Source organism: Phoenix dactylifera, chromosome 1 (assembly GCF_051530095.1).
Source record: "Phoenix dactylifera cultivar Ajwa chromosome 1, Ajwa_hap1_PhDact_Kaust_v1.1, whole genome shotgun sequence".
NCBI lineage: Eukaryota > Viridiplantae > Streptophyta > Magnoliopsida > Arecales > Arecaceae > Phoenix > Phoenix dactylifera.
Genome location: NC_143190.1, coordinates 42,015,969 through 42,040,948, shown reverse-complemented (window position 1 = coordinate 42,040,948; position 24,980 = coordinate 42,015,969). Strand labels below are relative to the sequence as shown.

The 24,980-nt window shown below is 40.4% G+C and overlaps 1 protein-coding gene across 6 annotated transcripts in view; it reads right to left on the bottom strand.

Annotated features, from left to right (window-relative positions):
• Nucleotides 1–665: 665 nt before the first annotated feature.
• LOC120110528 (uncharacterized) overlaps nucleotides 666–24,980 on the bottom strand; it is a 59,638-nt gene continuing 35,323 nt past the window's right edge. For 3 of the 6 annotated variants that reach the window (XR_015967506.2, XR_015967503.2, XR_015967504.2), the window contains 2 exons: nucleotides 2,355–5,425; nucleotides 666–2,257 (listed from right to left, as the gene is read on the bottom strand). Coding sequence is in view for 1 of the 6 variants with exons in the window: in XM_089923767.1 (XP_089779893.1) it covers nucleotides 5,037–5,425 (389 nt within the window). In the remaining 5 variants the exon portion in view is untranslated. Of the gene's footprint in view, nucleotides 6,359–24,980 lie in introns of all 6 variants that reach the window. The other 3 variants (XR_016395673.1, XR_016395675.1, XM_089923767.1) reach the window with 3 other exon arrangements.

The following is a 24,980-nucleotide window of genomic DNA, read 5'->3' as shown; positions in this document are numbered from 1 at the left end:
AATGTGCTCGTATAAACGAAGATGTAATATAAAATAAATTCGTTATTGAAAGCTATTTTGGTAATCATTAATATAAAATAAATTATTACCTTACTATTTTGACATCGATTTGTTGCATTATGTAACTTGATGTGGATGTGAGCATGATCATGGCCAGTTTGTGTCCAAGATGTAGGCCTAACTATCAAACCCAACAGAATACAAGATCAGCAAAATCAAAATTCATCCATTAGAGACCCAGTTTGTTTCGAGTGGCTCCTAAACTTTAACACTTTCAAGATTTATCTCAAACTAATTGACCAAGGCTTTGATCCAAAACTTGCTTTCGGAGTATATGCAAAGCAGATCAAGTTCAAAAGAGACTTCGAATAACTTATCGACAGTAAACCAGACAAAACATAGAACCATATAATTTTGCTCAAAATCACATCAAAGACCAGTTTATGAAACCCCAAAGCATGAAATCAATAGCAAAATAATACGTCCATCACATATATTCCTCTGCATAGCAACATTATTTGCCGCTGCAGAGGTATGGACTAGAGATACAACATACGGAGGAGTTGGGTTTGCTCACTCTCCAAGGTTTAGAGAAGGCAGAAGGCAACTGGAGAATGTAACAGTGCATGCAGGACGTCCAAAATCGTATTTTTCAAAAAAAAAAATTAAGAGAGCTTTTGTGAGGCCCAATAGTCCCACATCAGAAAGACTTGTTTGACAGCTTTTGCTAAAGCTTTCCCGTGTGAGGACTCATTCCATTTTCTTTCCCATTCAAGTTGTCCCAAGAGAAGCTTCACCGACCCATCACATAATACACTTTTCTGTGCATGTTAGGTTCTTCATTTTGGGATAAAATGGTTCGGGGAAATTATATGGAATTAGTAACAAAAAGTCTGCAAAACTCACAAGTTCAGAAACGATTCAAAAAATTCTGAAAAACAATGACACAGAAAGAAAGATAAAATAAATTAGTAAACAAACTGATGCACTGCGATATTGTTGGGCATGAAGACTCAGCAGATGAGAGAGTTGAGCATAAAACAGCAGCAAAAATAGCCGACATTGCCATAACTAATAATGCACAAGTATTTCACAAGTTTTGCATTTCATTGATAAGTTGTGGCTGCTTTATAACCTATATCATTCCAATTTTATTGGATGTCTCCGAAGAGATGTGAATCATTTATAATCAATCAATGAAACAAGGATCTTTTGCATAGTTTGTCTTAGTTGCGTTGGAACAAAACAAGGGAATCAAGAGTCAACAAAAAAAAGAGGTATTCATCTTCAGATACTCTTAATAATTTGGAAAATATTGCTATCTTAGTTTTCTCAGCACATGCCCACTCATATCAACCTCTGGTGTTAACAAAACTATCATTCTGTCTTATCACCAAAAGGAATATAAATGAAAAGTTAATCAACTAGTAAACTGTCAGGAAGTTCCCAAATTTGTAGCTTGGAAAGCTTGACTCCCTTGTTGGCTAATTCATGTGCCATTTGATTTGCTTCCTTGTATACTTGACCAATCATATGTTTCACATGGGATTGAATGTCATTAATCTCTTCAAATACTTCGACAGCTCAAGCTGCCAGGGGAAAGTTGCCCTTGGCCCATTGTATGATGCTGAGAGCTTCTCCCTCTATCCTCAACTCGGAAACAGGAGGCAAGTTTTTGAGACATCTCAAGCTTGCCTTAATGCATCTACATTGGCCATCATCATATCAGCATGCTCAAGGGGTCCAGCATACATCAGTAGCAGCTTTCCATGCTCGTCGTGAAATGCACCACCAAACCCAACTGTCCCATCCTTACGATCACTATAACCATCAAAGTTGAGCTTGATTGGGTGCCAAGTGTGCCGACATTTTAATGGATAATCCTTATCAGCATATTCATGTAGAAAGGTTGCACGACAGCTTAAGCACCATTTGTGTCAGTTCCACAGACACATCAAAGTAGTAAGAGATTTTGAATCATAGTCAGTTTATGTTCAAAGAATGGAATAGTAGGTATGGGCCAGAAAACACTTGAGGCAAAAATAATTAATGAGTTTTCTGGTTTTTGTTTTGGAAGCAAAATATTTGATATAAGGTAGGTGAATGCGTTTAGAAAATTCTACAGAACATAAGATTGGAAACTTCTCCTTGAAACATCCAAAAGAAAGAAAAAAACAAACTTACTCAAAGAAGAAAATGTCACCACTGAGCTCATCATGATAATAATCCAAGTATACCCTTTACTTCAATGACACACCTTCAATGGAAGAGAGCACACAGGCAATTATTTGTAATCAATTACGAATAGCAGATTTACAAAGAAGATCAAAAATGAAAAGAGAATGATGACTCACTGGGCAATAAGGCCTTCAGATTGACGCTGGTTTCCACGTTAAAAAGTTCAAATATAAATCCAGGAACTGTGAGGACATCTTCCTTGTGCAAAGGATATCCATCTCTTCACCCGTGTACTTTTGAACCACCCACTGAAACCTCAATCTCTCTTCTTCATCAGTTGCCTGGTTAAGCAACAGACCATTCTCTCCTCCTGTAATCTTACTATCTAATTCAGTCACTTCGCTTTTGCCACTAAGATCCATCAGTATCAAAAGATTCAGTTGGGACGAATGAAAATTGGCCTCAAACAAATTAGCAATGAGATCTCTATACAATCCTGGAACATAGAACAGAGTTGGCCTCGTGACTCTTCTCCTACACTGTTCATCAACAAGGACTTTGCATCCTAAAGCTGAGAAGGCCTTCATCTAAATTGGAGACATCACTGGATCAAAGACCTCAATCTCCCCCATGGGAAGACACAAGTCCTCTTTTAGCAGAAGAGCAAGTGCAAGCTGATATTGGGATTCATCCTCCCACAGAATGCTACCTAGTGTCAAAATATTTGAGATCCCTTGCTCCTAGGCTCTCTTTCCATTAAATAGAGGATTCAAAACAGCTATACATGGAAAGTAAATCAAGGAGAATTAGCCATCCTTGATTCCTAGCTATCACCTATAATTACATAGCTATATTAGGACAGCTATGCATGGAAAGTAAATCAAGGAGAATTAGCCATCCCTGATTCCTAGCTATCACCTATAATTACAGATGTTATCTCTAAATAATTACAGAGTTGATACTCCTAATTGTGCTGCTCATGTGACACCCCCTCTCAAATTGATGCTGGTTGGTTAACAAGCAACAATTTGTTTACAAGAAACTGGTGTTTGTGGCGCGGCAAGGCCCTGGTGAGAATATCTGCAACCTGGAGATCCGTGGGAACATAGGGAAGGTTGATGACATTGCGATCAAAGGCCTGTCAAATATAGTGGCAATCCACTTCAATGTGCTTGGTGCGCTCATGATAAACAGGATTATTTACAATCCGGATGCACTAGTATTATCTGCATGTAAGGGGGTGGGATTGTGCTGTGGGAAACCAAGTTCAGAGAGGAGTCCTCGGAGCCAAATGATCTCGGAGCAGGCAACAGACATTGCTTGATATTCAGATTCGGTCGAGGATTTGGAAACCATGTCCTGTTTTTTACTTTTTCAGGAGATAAATGCATCACCAAGAAACATGCACCATCCTGTGGTAGAGCGACGGATATCTGGACATCCTGCATAATCGGCATCACTATAGCCGATCAAATCAAGTGTAGTGCCAATAGGGCAGAACAGACCACGTGTAGGAGTCCCTCTGATGTATCGGATGATTCTGCGGACAACAGTTAAGTGTAGGTGTCTAGGATTCTGCATGAACTGGCTGACTTGTTGTACGACAAAAGAGATATCTGGCCTTGTGATGGTCAAGTAGACCAAGCTGCCTACTAGTTTACGATAAATAGTAGGATCATCCAGAAGGTCTCCTTCATCTCGGCGATATTTCACATTAAGCTCAAGAGGAGCGTCGATAGAGGAAGTATCTTGGAGACGAGCCAGGTTGATCAAATTGAGGGCATACTTATGCTGATTGAGATACACTCCAGTGGAGCTGCGTTGGTAAGGTAAGCCGATGTTCTGACTATAGTTTATAGTTCTAGACACTGAGAATGGCAGACCAGCGACCAGTGAAGCCGCTGGAGAAGTGTTTGAGGCAGAAGGCACCCATTGAGGCACCTTTAGTTTAGCATCCACTTTTGTGCTACTTAACTTAGTAGTAGAAACTCGGAGAGACAGACAGAGAGAGGACTCTCTCATACTTGCAAACTCCTAGGATGAGAAGCCTTGTTTTTGGCAGAAGGTCATTTTGTTGGGGAGTATGAGGGCAAGATCGATTCCTATTTTCTCAAAAGAATCTCCAGCTCAGAGGGAAGTTAGGAGAGAAGGGTTTGGGGGAAATGGAGTCCCGTTCTCTGGCTTGTGAGGAGCTAGAGGGGCTTAGAGAATATGAAGATACTACGGAGGTTTTTGTGGACTTCAAGACCAAGAAAATAGGTTATGTGGTCAAGATCTTTCATATGAAAAGAGGTCTGAAGGTTCTGTTGCAGCTGCTGAATGAGAAGAGAGTCAGTACCCGTGACGACAATATCATCTACGTAGACCAAGAGTAAGACAAGACCAGCTGGAGTCTTATGGAGAAATAAAGAAGAGTCATATTGACTCTGTTGAAATGAAAGACCAAGAAGAGTGGTTCTAAACTTGTCAAACCACGCGCGAGGGGCCTGCTTTAGCCCATAAAGAGACCGCTTCAGCCGGCAAACATGATTAAGATGAGCTGTTGAACCGGATGGGGGCTTCATATACACCTCTTCTTAAATCACCATGGAGAAATACATTTTTGATGTCCATCTAATGAATGGGCCAGCTTTGAGAGGCGGCTATAGCAAGAACAAGACGAACAGTGGTCTTCTTGGCAACCAGGGCAAAGGTTTCTTCGTAATCCACTCCATATTCTTGTTTGTTGCCTAAAGCAACCAGCTTTGCCTTAAATCTATCTATAGGCCCATCAGATCGAAGTTTAATAGAGAAAACCCACTTACATCCAAGAGGCTTGACTATGGTAGAACAAGGGAGAAGCTCCCAAGTGTTGTTGGCTACGAGAGCATCAAGTTCCTCCTGCATAGCAAGTCTCCAACACTGTTCGTTCGTAGCTTGAGAATAACAAGTAGGGACTGCAATGTTGGCCAGAGTTGCAGAGAGACAGTTATGTGAGAAGCTATATATGTCTGAAAGCCGAGTAGACCTAGTAGAGCGCCTGACATTAGTAGGTAAGAATGCTGGAGTAGCCTCCTTAGAAAAAAGTGAGTAGAAGATTCTGAGTTGATAACATCCAGCACAGGAACAACAGTGGCAGCAGGGTCAGAACTGACAACATTGAGCTCCACTGGAGGTGAAGAAACTGCAGGGGGAGCCGCAACTATGGTGGGTGCAGTACTGCGGCGAGTATAAACCAAACCTGATTTAAAACGTCCAGATGGAGGGGCTGCAACATCAATAAGAGGCAAGACAGCAACAGAATCAATAGTTAAGAAATCCGAAACTAGATTAGTGGCAAAAAAAGACTGATTTTCAAAGAAAATCACATTCCGAGACACCCGCATTCTCTTAAGAGCTGGATCATAACACAAGAAGCCATTTTGAGAAGGACTATATCCCATGAAGGCACATGTGACTGACTGTGTAGAGAGCTTGTGTCGTTCATGCACTAGCAAGTGAACAAAGCATACACACCCGAAGATGTGAAGATCCTGGTATTGTGGATTCTTGCCAAAGAGCCGCAAATGAGGAGTGTCCATGCCCAAGACTGGAGAGGGCAGCCTATTAATAACATAGACGGCAATAGAAAGTGCTTCTGTCCAGAATTTGGAAGGGATGGAGGACTCAAGGAGCAAGGTCCGAGTAATGTCAAGCAGGTGCCTATTCTTTCTCTCGGCAACCCCATTTTGTTGGAGTGTATAAGGACATGTTCGTTAGGAAAGAATACCTTTCTGCTGTAAATTTCAGAGGATACATACTCCCCACCTGAGTCTGTTCGAAGAGCTTTGATGCAAGTGGAAAACTGATTCTCCACATAAGTTAGAAAATTCTTGAAGGTAGAAAAAACTTCTGACTTGGAGCGCAGAAAATACAGCCAAGTGAACCGGCTGTAATCATCGATGAATGTGATAAAATATTTATATTTTGCACGAGAAGGAACTGGTGTGATACCCCATACATCACTGTGAACAATCTCAAATAAATAATTTAGAATACGAGTGTTTGGATGGCCTAAACATCAGTGCCAAACCTCACTCTTACTACAGACGGTGTTACTAGCAAAAGACAGCACATCAATAGGCTTATTTTGAGTGATCTGTAGAGGAAATAGTCTCCCAATCTTAGGTCCCTTCGCTATCACCTTGCTCGACCCCTGCTCCTACACAATACATCCATCACGAGAGAAAACCACAGCACAACTATTGTCAACTAACTGTCCAATAGAAAGAAGATTGGCAGATAACCCAAGAGCGATAAACACATCATTGAGTGCAGCAGAAATATCTCCAACAACAGTAATAGGAATTGTGTTTTCACTAGCAATTTGGATATGTGAATTGCCATGATACTTTCAAATATTTTGAAGCATATCAGGGGTCCTAGTCATGTGATTTGAGGCACCAGAATCAAGGAACCAAGACTTAGAAGAGACATAGAAATTACCTTGAAGACCCAGAGTAGAAAAAGAAGAGATAATCATCTGCTACATCTGCTGCATCATGGCTGGAGTTATGGATGTAGCAGATGTAGAGGATTCTTCACATGATGAAGTAGAAGAGGCAGCAGACTCCCCCGAGGTTTGATAAGCCTTTGGCTTGGAAGGTGTTGCCCAAAGAGACAACCCAAGAGGGGGGGTGAATTGGGTTTGGATTAATTCTCGACCAATTAAGAACTTGATTAGTAAATAATTAAATCTAATGCAAGCAAGTTAATTAAGCTTCTTGATGAGGAGATTGGAAGAGACAAATAGCCAATGCAAACGCAAGGAGATTTTATAGTGGTTCGGAGCCAACCCTTGCTCCTACGTCCACTCCCCAAGCTTCACTTGGGAGTTCACTATAATCCCTTGGATTACAGCCGGTTGTTTTACAAGTTCACAATCCAACTTGTTGTTTTCGCGAGATCACAACGCACTCGGTCGGTTTTCACGGGCTCACCGACTAGAACCACCCGATTGTTTTCCCGGGATCACAATCAAACCCTTACACCGTTGGTTTTTACTTCGGCTCACCAACTAACCTTACAACCCTTGATTCAATCCCCTGATTAAATAAAGTAAGAAAGTAGTGTTTGAGATTTCACAGAGAAAGCTTTTAAACAAGCAGATGTGAAAACAACAAATGCAAAGTAAAGGTTAGAAGCCCTCAAACAGATTTTGGAATGAAAAGTAGGGACTTCTCGATTTCTGGGTCTCCTCTGAAAAGTACTGAAGATTTGAGGACAGTAGGAGAGCCTTGAAAGCGAAGGAAGTGCTTGTCGGATGGAGTTGAATGCACCTCTTCGTTCTTTTGCTTGTCTTTACTCTTGAGAACTCTTGGTAGGTGAAAATGTCTTTTTACTTGAATGGAATAGCTCTCATGTTGTCTACTACTGTTTTTTCTGGCTATTTAAACAGTCCCTTTTGAAAAATAGCCGTTAGACACTGATTTGTGGCTGTTCTGCACAGTCTGCACCTGACAATGTATCCGTTGGGGTTGGAGTCGACTCACTCGATCTGGAGTCGACTCATGCTTTACTGGAGACGACTCGCCCACTGTTCAGGATTTGAATTAAAGTGACGTTCCAACCTGAAGTCGACTCAGGCCAACCCTGGAGTCGACTCGCCAAGATCTGGAGATGACTCAGCATTTTGGAGACGGCTCATTCTCAAGATTCCAGAGATCTATTTTTCTGTATTTCTCTCTCGAGTCGACTCGGGTCCTCTTGGAGTCGACTCGGCTCTCAGAGCCCGAAAAACCGATCCTCTATCTGTTGATCTGAGCTGCCTCGGAGTCGACTCGCACTTTGTTGGGGTCGACTCGGCTGACTTGGGGTCGACTCTCGAATTCTCGGAGTCGACTCGTTCACAGGGTTACTGAGTTTAGTTTTCTGCCTTTCAGTCTGCTTTCCTCTGAGAGTCGACTCGCCAAATGTTGGAGTCGACTCGCATCCTTCTGGAGTCGACTCGGTAATAGGGTCTAGAAAACACTTCTCTGTCTTTCTGTCTGTTACTCCTTGGAGTCGACTCGGAACCGTCGGGAGTCGACTCGGCAAGCATCGGAGTCGACTCGAAATCTTTGGAGTCGACTCGGTGACAGGATCTGAAATTCATCTTTCTGTCCTTCTGTCTGTTCTCAGTCGGAGTCGACTCGTAGTGTATCGGAGTCGACTCGAGCTTGTGCCAGAACCTCTGAAACACTTAGAGTCGACTCGCAATCTTCCGGAGTCGACTCGAACTTCAGACTTTGGCTTAATTGAGCTCAACACTTAGCCAAATAACTTTGAACCAAGGCTCGATGCTCTTAAAGATAAATTCACATATATTCGCCTGAAATACTAGATTGAATTCATTAGTACAACATGAAATATACTCAAATACTTTGAGCTCATCAAAATCAAATAGGGGTATAATCAATCCCTCCACAATCTCCCCCTTTTTGATGATGACAAAATATTGAGTATTTGTAAAGTGAATTGCTCAACCAAGAGGTGATTTATAGTAAGATTTTGAAATGAATTCAAATATCTAGTCATTTAATTTATCCAAAATTGAAAGGTATGAAACAGTAAATCCTGAAATTAAAGCTTCCCCTTTCATTTGGAATTATATAAGCCTTCAGATCATGCAATCAATTGTTTGGCTTATATGTGATTAATGAGTTTGCTTTCTTAAGATTTCAGATTCTTCCCCTCAACATGTGCATTCAATTTTGTTTAAGTTTTCTGAATTTACTTTAAATGTTTTGAAACTTTTGAGCTTAAATTCTTACTTTCAGAGGAAAAATCTGACAATTTGTTCTTAAGTACGATTCAACTAATCTCCGAATATTCCTTGAATAGATTCTGGAGATTACTCCTTAAGAAGCCCCAACAGAGAGATAATGAGCCTCGAGGTATTGAATCCACTAAGAACAAATTATATTTTGCTTTAAGAATTTTCTTTTTAGTGATTCCCTTTACATTTCAATTCATCATATTTTCTCCCCCTTTTTGTCATCATAGCAAAAAGGCACAAAACACAGAAAAAGATAAGAAGTCAAATTGCACAATTTTGAAAGGAAATTTCTATTCATTGTATTAAAGTCAAATTGAGTACAAATGTGAATACATATCAGAAAAATCCTCAAGGGACTGTACATCATAAAATCAAAAATACACTAGGGTCGTCTAGTAGTGGAGGATGTGGCTCCCGTACTCAATCTAGAGTGTCGCATGACCAAGCTTATCCCCTCAGATACATTCCCTAGTTGTTCGATGATCTCCGAGGTGGCTTTAGATTGTATCTCAGTGGCTGGGTCACACTCTCCTGAATAGTGTCAAGCTTGAACATTAAGGCATTTGCAAGCCTTTCCGCTCCTTGACTCTGGCTACCCAACTCTTCTCTGATGCTGTCTCGCATCTTTCTCGTGTCATCCTTTATGTCGCTAAGGCTCCAGTATTGACCTTGGACTAGGCTCCTTATATTGTACATTTCCTCTTTAAGGTTTGCTATCATCTTGGACACCGCTGCTGTGGAGGGAACGACGTCAGTGGAGGGAACGACGTTAGTGGAGGGAGCACTAAGTGGACCTCACAGCTCTCTCAATATATCATCTCTCAGCTCCCTCACTATCTCCTGTCTCATCTCCCGGAGCTGCTCAGTGCTGATCCGGACTTCTAGAGGTGTTAGATGTATGCCCTAGAAGCCAATCTGGCTGACACATTGTTAATTCTAGGGACATAATTTTGTACTTGACTATTTATTATTGAATAAATAAAAGGCATCTTTTCATTCATATTATTTATGTGTCTATGAATCGTCCAAGAAATTAATAAGATGATGATGCATATTCTCAAGAGTTGAGAATTTGAGCCATGTATCATTGGTGATTAATTTCTAAATGCTCCTGATCAATGGATCATCACGAGGACGGTGATCGATCCGATCAGTGCACAGATCACTTTCCTTCTGGATGGACGAGACTTGAGTCCACAGTGTAGGGACACTGAAGTGATAGTGCAGGTGCTTGTTAGAGAACAAGGGTACTGAGCGTGACCAAGACAAGAAGTCACTTGGATGTCTATCCACTCGTCAGTGACTTGCTTGATGTTGCAGTAGTATGACTGGTCCTTTGACCTGCGGTGCTTCAGCTACTCACAGTGAGGTTATTGTAGTTTGACTACATGTATACATGGTCTCTAGTCATATGGGTCCTTGTAGTGTAGATTGGTTGCAGTAAGTTCACTGTAGGAGTAGGGTATGCACTTACATGGAATCTATCGACCTTGATAGAAGAGGAGTGATCCTATGTGATTTGTTAGACTGAGTTCTAAGACCTTGGCCAGGGCAGTAATATAAAGTGGAGAAAGAGTTTTCCACTATCGAACTCGAGTCGAATAAATCTTGACATATGACAGACGAAGGGGTTTGACAAGTTATCCATGACCTCCGTCCTGTAGGGATCCACGATAGTAGGACTGTATCACACGATAACTGCACCTAGAGGTTCATCATTCTATTCTACTGGGTAGCCACTACATGCTGCTAGGTGTCACTGGTGGATGGTGGGACTCACAGGGATTATCTCGATGATCGATAAACCCTAAAGAGTAAAGTTGGAATCGTTCCAATCCATTGAAAGGAGTTTTCAATGATATTGTGATAGAGATCATAATATATCTCACTACCAGTCAGAGTAGAACCTATGGGGTCACACACACACTAGAAGTAATGACCGATCCGATGGTTGAATCGTGATTAAGAATCACAAGTAATCAATTTGATTGATAATAAGTTGAAGAAGGAACAAAGGAAATTGATTAATTGGACTTAAAACAAGAGTCCTACTTAGAGTAGGATTCATAGAGTCCTAATTGGATTAGGACTAGAAATCCTACTTGGACTGGGATTCCTACTTGGACTGGAAATCCTATTTGGAGTAGGACTAGGAGTCCTACTTGGAGTAGGATTCATAGAGTCCTAATTGGATTAGGACAGGAATCCTACTTGGACTGGGATTCCTACTTGGACTGGAAATCCTATTAGGAGTAGGACTAGAATTTCTACTTGGAGTAGGATTCCTATAATCCTAATTAGATTAGGAGTTTTGAATTAAATTTGGATTCCTACTTGGAGTAGGATTCCTAGAGTCCTAATCGGATTAGGACTTCGAATTCAAATTAGAGTCCTAATTGGATTAGGACTAGAATTAAACAAGTCCTAATTGGATTAGGATTTCTTAAGTCCCAATTAATTATTAATCCAATGAATCAAGATGGCTCCTAATTAGATTAGGATTGAAGAGTTCAATTGAGTCATGGTTCATTCAAGTTCTAATTGGATTAGGACTAGCATAGATTGAACCCAATTGATTCATGATTTGGACTAAACCAAATAGGAGCCCTAGATGCCTTTATAAGGCTTTGAAAGGAGGTGCCCTAATGAGAAGTGAAGCCCTCCTCCTCTCCATCACGTGGCCACCCTCCTCTCCTCTCTTTTCAGCCACCAACAACAAAGGGAAGAAAAGGATCTTGGTGGCCTCCTTCTTCCTCCACCGTTTGGTTCCAACGCAAGGAAGAAAAAGAAGGCTGCAGGGCTTCGTTCCTCTTCTTCTCTTCATCCTTCTTCTTCCTCCTCCCAAGCACAATCAAGGATTGATTGAAAGGGAGGATATCAGCCATCAAAGTTATCTCTGCAAGGGAGCTAGCACCCCGGAGAGATAAAAAGCTTGGATCGGTTTTCTGCTTCGTGTGGATACCCGTAGAGGCCGGGCACTTGAACGGCTTCAAGCGAACCTTCATCCTAAACCACGATCATCAGTTTGCGGTGATCATCTACCCGCACAAAGGTGAAGATCTGATCTTCTAATGTTATTTAAAAGTTTTTAATCCTTATCTATCTACGAACGGTTTTTAAACAACGTTCATGCGATGAATGGTTGATCCCGCACATGCCTCTTCCGTTGCATCTGAATTTTTTGAAATTTCAGCGGCATGATCGGAGTTTTCTAACAAGAGGTTGCTGAGGTGGTGGAGCTGTAGATGGTCTAGCTGAAATAGATGGGAATGAGGGACCAGAAGTGGATGAAAAAGTGGGATGAGCTGTGTAGTGGTCCTGGTCATGGTCAGGGCTAGGTGAATGGTGAGGAGTGGGGTCAGATGGTGTGGATAAAGATGTTTTCCTAACCCAGACATCCTCTACTTTATGGAAGCTCATTCTGTGGAGAGTCCCCTCACTCATACGATCAGTGAACCTAAGGGAGCGTGTGGGTTCTCTCTCAGGGATAGGGATCTCTAACTCCCTAAAGATGAGTGTGAAGAGCATGCCATATGGAAGACTCAACCTAGGTTTATCTAGGGGTTCACAAATATATTTGTAGATGAGTTTGGGGAAGTTGATGGGAGTGTCTTGGAGAATATAGAACATCAACGCTAGGTCTCTCTCAGATATGAAGTCAAATCTACCAGTCTTAGGAAAGAGAGTCCTAGAAATGATACTTAGGAGAAGCCGCATTTCAGCTGAAAGCTGATTTGCAAACACCTCCTCTATAGGGGATTGAGGTGGGCTCCCTAAGATGGCCGTAAGGGCCTCAGTCCTATCATGGGGATGAGTGGAAAAAATCCCCTCTCGGGTGAGATGGAGGATTCGAGCAATGAAGTCCTCCGAGATGAAAATAGGCACACCCGCTACGGTCCCCTGGATACCACCGCTACCTCGTGCGACAGTGCCATAAAATTTCCTAACTAACCCTGGGTAGGTAGGGAGGTCTAGTGAATAGAAGAACTCTAAGCCCTGAGCCCTAAGACGATGCCCTAAGGTGAACCCTTTCCGGAAGAGGAAGTCAAAGTTGACTTTCCTCCCGGTAGAGACTACCCTCCCAGCGCACGAATGCGAGGGAATCGGCCTCGGCGGAGAAGGAACTGGAGAGGATGCCCTCACGGGTTCATTCCGCGCCTTGGACCGTCGCTCGGCGCCGCTCGACGCAAGAGGTCTCTTCCGGCGAGTGACAACGGATTTCCTAGGCATTTTGACCTGAAAACCGAAGGAAGGACAAGAAAAATGGAAGAAAACTCGAGGGAAAGGACCTAAAATGGGTCGGAGACGAGGTCGAAGACGACTCTAAGGTTTTAGAACAGTGGCGGCCGAAAATAGAAGTGAAGAATAAACGTTTCGATTAGGGTTAAAAATCGGATTTCCGACCTCGAGTCGACTCCAGTTCGACTCTAGTAAGACGCGAGTCGACTCGACCGCGAGTCGACTCCTGAAATGCGCGAGTCGACTCGAACTCTGGCATATAATCAAAAACTCAATTAATTCCGTGCCAATAGTGAGAGATATGGAAATATTTATGACTTAAGGACTGATTTGATGACCATAGACAAGAAATCCTATGTCTAACATAAGCTAATCATCAAAATCAATGAATTAGAGGGGAGTATCACAAGAATGGATCAATCACTCCTAACCCTCTTCTAAGAATACAAAATCGATCTTCACTCAAGGGTTTTGTGAAGATATCAGCAAGTTGATCATCAGTGCAAACAAATTCAAGCATCACATCACCATTTAACACATGATCTCTTATGAAGTGATGTCTTATCTCAATATGTTTAGTTCTTGAGTGTTGAATTGGATTTTTAGTTAGATTTATGGCACTTGTATTATTACAATTTATGGAAATCTTATTTTGTTTAATGCCATAATCTTCAAGTTGTTGCTTGATCCACAAAATTTGAGCACAACTTTCGGCAGCAACATATTCGGCTTCAGTCGTAGATAGTGCAACCGAGTTTTGTTTCTTGCTAAACCATAAAATTAGGTTTTCTCCTAAAAATTGACAAGACCCGCTGGTACTTTTTCTGTCAAGTTTACAACCAGCGAAGTCTGAATCAGTGTACCCTATTAAGTTTATGCTTGATTCTTTAGAATACCATAGACCTATATTTTTTGTTCCTATGAGATATTTAAAAATTCTCTTAACTGCAATTAGGTGTGATTCCTTAGAATTAGATTGATATCTAGCACACATGCATACACTAAACATGATATCAGGTTTACTTGCTGTAAGATATAATAAAGATCCTATCATACCTCTATACAGCTTTTGATCTACTGATTTACCTGATTCATCTTTGTCTAGTTTGCATGATGAGCTCATGGGAGTGCCAATTGACTTGTTTCCATCCATATCAAACTTCTTTAGCATTTCCTTGATGTATTTAGCTTGATTGATGAAAATTCCTTCCTTGGATTGTTTGATTTGAAGTCCGAGGAAGTAGTTCAATTCTCCCATCATGCTCATCTCAAATTCACTCTGCATTAATCCAGCAAACTCTTCGCAAAGGCGATTGTTAGTAGCACCGAAAATAATATCATCTACATAAATCTGCACTACTAACATATTTTTGTTTTCCTTTTTCAAAAATAGAGTTGTATCAACATTTCCTCTAGAAAATTCATGGTCTAATAGAAATTTGCTAAGTCTTTCATACCATGCTCTAGGGGCTTGTTTTAGACCATAAAGTGCTTTATTTAGTTTATAAATATGATTGGCGTATTGATGATTCTCAAAACTAGGAGGTTGTTCTACATAAACCTCCTCATTAATATACTCATTCAAGAAGACACTTTTTACATCCATTTGGAATAATTTGAAATCTTTATTACATGCAAATGCTAGTAACAATCTAATTGCCTCAAGTCTAGCTACAGGAGCAAAAGCCTCATCAAAATCTATACCTTCTTCTTGATTATAGCCCTTTGCTACTAGTCTAGCCTTGTTCCTAACCACAACTCCATTTTCATCAAGTTTATTTTTGTATATCCATTTAGTTCCTATTATTGAGTATTCAGTGGGTCTTTCAACTAAGTTCCATACTTTATTTCTTGTAAATTGGTTAAGTTCCTCTTGCATAGCATTTATCCAATTTACATCACTTTCAGCTTCTTCAATGTTTTTAGGTTCTAAATGTGAAACAAATGCAAGATGATTATTTAAGTTTCTAAGAAAGGCTCTAGTTCTAACAGGTTGAGATGGATCATCTAAGATTAATTCTTTAGGATGACCGTGAGCATACCTCCAAGCCTTTGTAAGCCCATGTTTGGCAATTACATCTTGGCTTGTTGTAGTTTCTTCAACTTGCTTGGGTTCATCCTCTTGTAGAGTCATGTGATCCATCTTTTCTTCAATTATTCCTGCATCATCATCAAATACTACTCTCTTGTTGGAGGAAACATCATTAGAATCATCAAAAACAACATGGATGGATTCTTCAATTATAAGGGTTCTTTTGTTGAAGACTCTATAAGCCTTACTTGATGTAGAATATCCCAAAAAGATACCTTCATCAGATTTGGAATCAAATTTACCTAAGTTATCTTTGCCATTATTATGAATGAAACACCAACATCCAAACACATGAAAGTAGTTTACTTTGGGCTTTCTATCTCTCCAAAGTTCGTAAGGTGTTTTCTTTATAATTGGTCTTAATAAAACTCTATTTAATATATGACATGATGTGTTAATGGCTTCTCCCCAAAAATACTTTGGAAGGTTACTTTCACACAACATGGTTCTAGCCATTTCCTCTAGGGTTCTATTCTTTCTTTCCACAACTCCATTTTGTTGTGGTGTCCTAGGTGCAGAGAAATTATGAGTTATTTTCTTTTTACTACAGAATTCATCAAATAGATGATTTTCAAATTCCGTTCCATGATCACTCCTAATAGCTATAACTGAAGCATTTCTTGAGTTAGTTACTTCCTTATGAAATTTCTTAAATACTGAAAATGCATCATCTTTATGAGCTAAAAACATGACCCATGAGTATCTAGAAAAATCATCTACAATGACAAGGTCATACTTGTTTCCACCAAGGCTTGTGGTTCTAGTTGGTCCAAAAAGATTCATGTGAAGTAGTTCAAGGGGTCTAGTAGTAGAGACACAATTTATGGATTTAAAGGAACTTCTAGATTGTTTGCCATATTGACATGCTTCACAAATTTTATTTTTCTCAAATTTTAGCTTTGGCAAACCAATCACAGAATCTCTTTTAACTAATTTTGATATTGTATCCATACTTGCATGACCTAATTTACGGTGCCATAACCAACTTGCATCATTGACTTTAGAATCACTAGCTACTAAGCAACGGCTATTATTGGCGAGATCTTTAAGATCTACTACATAAACATTGCCACGTCTTATTCCTTTGAATACTAAGCTATTGTCAATTGAGTTGGTTATGATGCATAAAGATGGCTTAAACAGAACATCAAAACCTCTATCACATAATCGACTAACGCTAAGTAAGTTATGCTTAAGACCATCGACAAACCGTACATTATCAACGAAGGTTGAAGGGATGATTTGTATTTTACCTATACCAATGATGTGACCTTGGTTGTCGTCTCCAAAAGTCACTGCACCTTCCTTTTTAGGCTCTAGAGTGAAGAATTGCTCCTTGTCACCCGTCATGTGTCTTGAGCAGCCACTATCCAAGTACCAACAGTGTTTGTTGACCTTGGCAGCAAGACACTCCTACACAAGGAAATCATACAGTTTTAGGTACCCAAGTTTTCTTGGGTCCTTCAAGGTTAGTAATGTTGGTTCCTTTTGGAACCCAAATCTTTTTAATCATTCTTTTAACTTCAGTTTTTTTGTGGTTACATACATTTGCTATATGTCCTACTTTACCACAACAAAAACAAGTTACATTTTTGGTTTTACTTTCCCCGGCTTTTACAAAAAAGTTAAAAATTTTTGCTTGTTATTAGGCTTATACCCTAAACCGGCTTTATTAAATACAGCTCTTTGACTATTAAGAATCATTTCTAGTTTTTCAGAACTAAAGGTAAACTTTTCAACTATAGGTTTATATTTTTCAAGTTCTTTTGTTAAGTTCAGTTTTTCTGTTTTTAGTAAATTTAGATCTTTTGTAAAGTTATCTTTTAGAGCTCGGTTACTGTTTTTAAGTTCTGAAACTTTCTTAGTTAGTCTTTCGTTATCTTTAATTAAAGTATTAGTTTTTTGAGTTAGCAATTGGTTGCTTGTTTTAAGTTTTAAGTTTTCTTTGATGATAGAGTCCTTGTCCTTAATTAATTTATCATACTTATGAGTGTGAGATTGATTAGTTAGTTTCAATTCTTTATTTTTAAGGTTTATTGTCTTATATTCATCCATTAGTTCATTAAAAGCATCATACAATTCATCAAAAGTAAAATCTAAATGTGTTTCAGATATTACCTCATTTTCGTTCGCCATAAACCAAAAATTTGCTTTTTCCTCTTATTCCTCATCTGACGATGATGATGATTGATCGGAGTCTGTCAAAGTGAAGACAAGAACTTTCTTCTTTTTGTATTTACTGCCCTTCTTCAGTAAGGGACAGTCGATTCTGAAATGTCCCGGCTTCTTGCATTCATAGCATCTGATTCCCTCACTTTCCCTTTCCTTACCTTTATCCTTATTGTAGGAACTAGAAGAACCTCTCTTCTGATGAAAGGACTTCTTCCGGTTGATGAATCTTATGAACTTTCGTACGAGAAGAGCCTCATCTTCATCTCCCTCATTGTCTTCTTCTTCACTGCTGCTACTGCAAGAGGGATCCTTGTTAGAAGAAGTAGACTTAAGGGCAATTACCTTTTTCTTGTGGGAGGACTCTTCTTCACTGTGTTGCTTCATTGTGAGCTCATATGTCATCAAAGATCCAAGGAGCTCCTCGAGTGACAGCTTGTTCAAGTCTTTAGCTTCTTGGATCGCCATTACCTTGGCGTCCCATGACCTTGGTAAAGATCGAAGAATTTTTCTGACAAGGTCACTGTTTATAACTTTTGCCAAGACTTTTTAAGCCATTGACAATATCAGTAAATCTAGTAAACATACAAGTGATGGTTTCATTAGATTCCATTTTAAACAGTTCATACTTATGAACTAGCATGTTTATTTTAGATTCCTTGACTTGATTCGTGCCCTCGTGGGTCACTTCAAGTCTATCCCATATCTCTTTTGCAGAATTGCAAGTAGAGATTCTATTAAATTCATTATGGTCTAAGGCACAAAAAAGTATATTCATTGCTTTGGTATTTAGTTGTGCCTTCCTTCTATCACTATCATCCCAATCTTTTTCAAGCTTGGGTATAGTAATGTTATCTACATAGATAGAAGGAATATATGATCCATTAACTATGATGCTCCAAATATCATAGTCTTGGGCTTGGATAAATATCCTCATTCTAGCCTTCCAATAGGTGTAGTTAGTTCCATTGAAGAATGGAGGCCTATTGGTGGATTGCCCCTCACTAAGAGTAGATCCAAAAGGAGTTGTCATTTTGATCTTTTACTCTTTTAATATAAGAGCTCCGGCTCTGATACCACTTGTTGCCCAAAGAGACAACCCAAGAGGGGGGGTGAATTGGGTTTGGATTAATTCTCGACCAATTAAGAACTTGATTAGTAAATAATTAAATATAATGCAAGCAAGTTAATTAAGCTTCTTAATGAGGATATTGGAAGAGACAAATAGCCAATGCAAATGCAAGGAGATTTTATAGTGGTTCGGAGCCAACCCTTGCTCCTACGTCCACTCCCCAAGCTTCACTTGGGAGTTCACTATAATCCCTTGGATTACAGCCGGTTGTTTTACAAGTTCACAACCCAACTTGTTGTTTTCGCGAGATCACAACGAACTCGGTCGGTTTTCACGGGCTCACCGACTAGAACCACCCCATTGTTTTTCCGGGATCACAATCAAACCCTTACACCGTTGGTTTTAACTTCGGCTCACCAACTAACCTTACAACCCTTGATTCAATCTCCTGATTAAATCAAGTAAGAAAGTAGTGTTTGGGATTTCACAGAGAAAGCTTCTAAACAAGCAGATGTGAAAACAATAAATGCAAAGTAAAGGTTAGAAGCCCTCAAACAGATTTTGGAATGGAAAGTAGAAATTTTTCGATTTCTGGGTCTCCTCTAGAAAGTACTGAAGATTTGAGGACAGTAGGAGAGCCTTGAAAGCAAAGAAAGTGCTTGTCGGATGGAGTTGAATGCACCTCTTCCTTCTTTTGCTTGTCTTTACTCTTGAGAACTCTTGGTAGGTGGAAATGTCTTTTTACTTGAATGGAATAGCTCTCATGTTGTCTACTACTGTTTTTTCTGGCTATTTAAACAGTCCCTTTTGAAAAATAGCCGTTAGACACTGATTTGTGGCTGTTCTGCACAGTCTGCACCTGACAATGTATCCATTGGGGTTGGAGTCGACTCGCTCGATCTGGAGTCGACTCGGCTGTTGCTGGAGTCGACTCATGCTTTACTGGAGACGACTCGCCCACTGTTCAGGATTTGAATTAAAGTGACGTTCCAACCTGGAGTCGACTCAGGCCAACCCTGGAGTCGACTCGCCAAGATCTGGAGATGACTCAGCATTTTGGAGACGGCTCATTCTCAGGATTCCAGAGATCTATTTTTCTGCATTTCTCTCTCGAGTCGACTCGGATCCTCTTGGAGTCGACTCGGCTCTCAGAGCCCGAAAAACCGATCCTCTGTCTGTTGATCTGAGCTGCCTCGGAGTCGACTCGCACTTTGTTGGGGTCGACTCGGCTGACTTGGGGTCGACTCTCGAATTCTCGGAGTCGACTCGTTCACAGGGTCACTGAGTTTGGTTTTCTGCCTTTCAGTCCGCTTTCCTCTGAGAGTCGACTCTAGCATGTTTAGGAGTCGACTCGCCAAACGTTGGAGTCGACTCGCATCCTTCTGGAGTCGACTCGGTAACAGGGTCTAGAAAATACTTCTCTGTCTTTCTGTCTGTTACTCCTTGGAGTCGACTCGAAACCGTCGGGAGTCGACTCGGCAAGCATCGGAGTCGACTCGAAATCTTTAGAGTCGACTCGGTGACAGGATCTGAAATTCATCTTTCTGTCCTTCTGTCTGTTCTCAATCGGAGTCGACTCGTAGTGTACCGGAGTCGACTCGAGCTTGTGCCAGAACCTCTGAAACACTTAGAGTCGACTCGCAATCTTCCGGAGTCGACTCGAACTTCAGACTTTGGCTTAATTGAGCTCAACACTTAGCCAAATGACTTTGAACCAAAGCTCGATGCTCTTAAAGATAAATTCACATATATTCGCCTGAAACACTAGATTGAATTCATTAGTACAACATGAAATATACTCAAATGCTTTGAGCTCATCAAAATCAAATAGGGGTATAATCAATCACTCCACAGAAGGACGGATGGGGCATTCTTTGATGATATGACCATTTTTCTTGCAATAATTGCAGAATTTCTTGCTGCAATTTACAACGATATTGAAGAATTGTGCTATGCCCCCCCGATATCCCTATAGAGCGAAAGAGCTGCTTAGCTTGAGGCCTTCCTTTGTAAAAACCCAATTTAGACTTGACTGTTGCCCACAGGTTTAGGCCTATTTAAAAAGCCCATTTACTTGCTGTTTTGGTTGCTTTCAAGTCCAAAACTTCCTTCCCTATGGCTTCGAGAAGGGAAGGGGTCTTTCTCTAAACCTTGCAGCTGACAAATGTTGTAAATAGCCCTTCTCTTCTATTGTAAGCAATTCTTGATTCATTGTTCCTAACCCTTCTTCTGTATTTCGTGTGTAGATCTTGCCGTCAGCAAGGCTTGTCAGCAAGCTTGCTGCCATATTCTTTACAGCTATAGCACTAAACCGTGCTCATATTTCTTGACCTGGATCTTCCCTGGGCAGTAAAGGCAACTGGAGGATTGTTGCTGGCATCTTTCTCCAAGAGAGCCTGAGTAATTTCCCTCTGTTCTGCACGCAGCAGCTATCCTAGGCAAACAACTAGAGAGGGAGTGACCTCCCTGTTAAGCAAGGCAGATCTAGTAGCTTCAAATTCAAGACGCAAACGCATGAGAAATTGATCCTTTTGGCTCGCGGCATGGACTTGGTGCACAACAGCCAAGCCTTCTGCAGGAACTTTAGCTTGAATAAGGCCAGAATACTCAGTCCATAGATTAAGAAAACCTGAGTAATACTCCTGAATTGATAAATTGCCTTGAAAGAAATTGGCAATCTCCAACTCAAGCTGATAGCGCCTAGCATTATTGTCATGATTGAACACAAGTTTGAGGTAATCCCACATCTGTTTTGCAGTGGAATATGAACGAAGGCTCAGAACTATATGAGAGTCAACAGACTTGAGAATCCAGGAACGAATTCCTGGATCAGTGGCTATCCATTCAGCCCTTTTTTCAACCTCAGTTTCTGCTGGGAGCTTTATGGAGCCATCAATATAGCCCCACAGCTTTTTGCCTTGAAGAAGAGTTTGAAATTGAAACTCCCAAGTCGAATAATTCCTCCTTGTGAAATTGATGCAAACAGCTTCATGCTTCTCCATGATGACAGACAGAAGACCTCGAACAAGAACAAGATGAATAAAAAAAACAGAAAAGAACCAAGATGTTAGAACTAGGGGAGCACCAAAAAAAACCACCAGAGATAAGCACCAGAATGCTTTGAACCAGGACTAGGACAAGAAAGCTCCACAAGCTAAGAGATTTTCGAAGAAAACTAGGAAGAAGTAGCTCTGATACCATGTCAGAATATTTGAGATCCCTTGCTCCTAGGCTCTCTTTCCATTAAATAGAGGATTCAAAACAGCTATACATGGAAAGTAAATCAAGGAGAATTAGCCATCCCTGATTTCTAGCTATCACCTATAATTACATAGCTATATTAGGACAGCTATGCATGAAAGTAAATCAAGGAGAATTAGCCATCCCTGATTCCTAGCTATCACCTATAATTACAGCTGTTATCTCTAAATAATTACAGAGTTAATACTCCTAATTGTGCTGCTCATGTGACGAGATATCTGGCCTTGTGATGGTCAAGTAGACCAAGCTGCCTACCAGCTTACTATAAATAGTAGGATCATCCAGAAGGTCACCTTCATCTTGGCGATATTTCACATTAAGCTCAAGAGGAGTGTCGACAGACGAAGTATCTTGGAGACAAGCCAGGTTGATCAAATCGAGGGCATACTTATGCTGATTGAGATACACTCCAGTGGAGCTGCGGTGGACTTCAAGGCAAAAAGCTGTGGGGCTATATTGATGGCTCCATAAAGCTTCCAGCAGAAACTGAGGTTGAAAAAAGGGCTGAATGGATAGCCACTGATGCAAGAATTCGTTCCTGGATTCTCGGGTCCGTTGACTCTCATATAGTTCTGAGTCTTCATCCATATTCCACTGCAAAACAAATGTGGGATTACCTCAAACTTGTGTTCAATCATGACAATAATGCTAGGCGCTATCAGCTTAAGTTAGAGATTGTCAATTTCTCTCAAGGCAATCTGTCAATTCAGAAGTATTACTCAGGTTTTCTTAATCTATGGACCGAGTATTCTGGCCTTGTTGATTCTGGTCTTATTCAAGCTAAAGTTCTGACCCTGCTACCACTGTTGTTCCTGTGCTGGATGTTATCAACTTAGAATCTTCTGCTCACACTATTTCTGAGGAGGCTACTCCAGCATTCTTACCTACTGATGTCAAGCGCTCTACTAGGTCTACTCGGCTTCCAGACAGATATGGCTTCTCTCATAACTCTCTCTGCAACCCTGGCCAACATTGCAGTCCCTACTTGTTATTCTCAACTTGCGAACGAAGAGTGTTGGAGACTTGCTATGCAGGAGGAACTTGATGCTCTCGCAGCCAACAATACTTGGGAGCTTGTCCCTTGTCCTACCACAGTCAAGCCTCTCGGATGTAAGTGGGTGGGTTTTCTCTGTTAAACTTCGATCTGATGGGTCTGTGGACAGATATAAGGCAAGGCTAGTTGCTTTAGGCAACAAACAAGAATATGGAGTGGATTACGAAGAAACCTTTGCCCCGGTTGCCAAGATGACCACTTTTCGTCTTGTTCTTGTTATAGCCGCCTCTCAAAGCTGGCCCATTCATCAGATGGACGTCAAAAATGCATTTCTCTATGGTGATTTAAAAGAAGAGGTGTATATGAAGCCCCCCTCCGGTTCAGCAGCTCATCCTAATCATGTTTGTCGGCTGAAGCGGTCTCTTTATGGGCTGAAGCAAGCCCCTTGCGCATGGTTTGACAAGTTTAGAACCACTCTTCTTGGTCTTTCATTTCAGCGGAGTCAATATGACTCTTTTTTGTTTCTTCATAAGACTCCAGCTGGTCTTGTCTTACTCTTGGTCTACGTAGATGATATTGTGATCACGGGTACTGACTCTCTTCTTATTCAGCAGCTGCAACAGAACCTTCAGACCTCTTTTCATATGAAAGATCTTGGCCACATAACCTATTTTCTTGGTCTTGAAGTCCACCGCAGCTCCACTAGAGTGTATCTCAATCAGCATAAGTATGCCCTCGATTTGATCAACCTGGCTCGTCTCCAAGATACTTCCTCTGTCGACACTCCTCTTGAGCTTAATGTGAAATATCGCCAAGATGAATGAGACCTTCTGAATGATCCTACTATTTGTTGAAATCTGAAGACTTGGGAAATAATTACAGAGTTAATACTCCTAATTGTGCTGCTCATGTGACACCTAGTCCATATATCACCATGTTAATGTTGTTGTCATAAGATCCTAGGACATAGGAGATATTGCTCTATGTGTTTTATTCATTCATCAAAATATTACGAAATTCATTATATGGCTCGGATTCTCTGACTTCCTCCATAGTGATCCTGATCTCTTCCTTCAGCCTTAGAGCTTCTTTCAAAGTCATTCCCACCACAGATGGGTCATCGGGATCAAAATACCAGCTAGGATGATATCATGTAATCAGCATCGAGAGTAGAGAGTACAATGATAGAACAATGAGAAAAAAAATCTTCATGTTTATCAGAGTAGTGTCTTAGTACCAGGGCTAAGGAGAGTATATCTTGGGAATGAAAGCTATTCTTTATGCTTCCCAGTCCACATATTATCATTTGAAGGTGTTTTACAGATCCAAACACGAGAAACATTCCTTCGAATTTCTTCACTCTTCGGTTGATTGCGGAATTGGGAATAGAAATCAGATTCTTGTATTTCTTTCAACACAACTTCTCTCTCTTTCTTCAGCCTTAGCAATTCTTTCATGTCTTTCTCATCCATGTATTTTTGGCAGCAATTAGAATGATGCATGTAAGTGTATCGCACAGTTATATAATATAAGGAACCAATAAGATCTTGTGCATATCACATTATGAATAAAAGTACGTCATGTCTTATTATATCACAGAAAACCTAGAGTAGTTTGACAAATATGTGGAAAAATTATGCTGTCAAATGTCAATTGAAAGCTAAGTATTATGATTAAAAAATGTTAGACAAATATTGATAAGAGTTGCATTTGGATTTCTCTACTTCCAGAATCGTGCTTCTTAACTCCATCAATTCAAGATTTACAAGTTTCAAGGTTAAAATATTTAATGGAAAGATGTTGGTCGATTAAAATAAAGGAATTTATAAAGCTGATGGTAAAGATCAAGGAAAGACTTGTAGTAAAGTTATCTGATTCAACGATCTTAAGAACTAGTTGACTTTTTCAAATAGATACATCCAAAACCATTTGATATAATATTTATTCTCCTTCAAGACCCATGGAAAAAAGAATTCTCCAGACTTTTTTTGATGAATACAACAAGTATTTGTACTGCTTGATTGTCAAGAAAATGTGGAAGTTTAACTAAGTATTTTTGTTATTATTCAAGAACAAGGATAAATATTTGCAACTATAACCACTATACCATCTACATAAGTTTGTGGACCACCATTCCCCAACACCCCCCCCCCCCCCCCCCCTCCCCTCCCTCCCAACAATTCCACTCTGACATAATAAG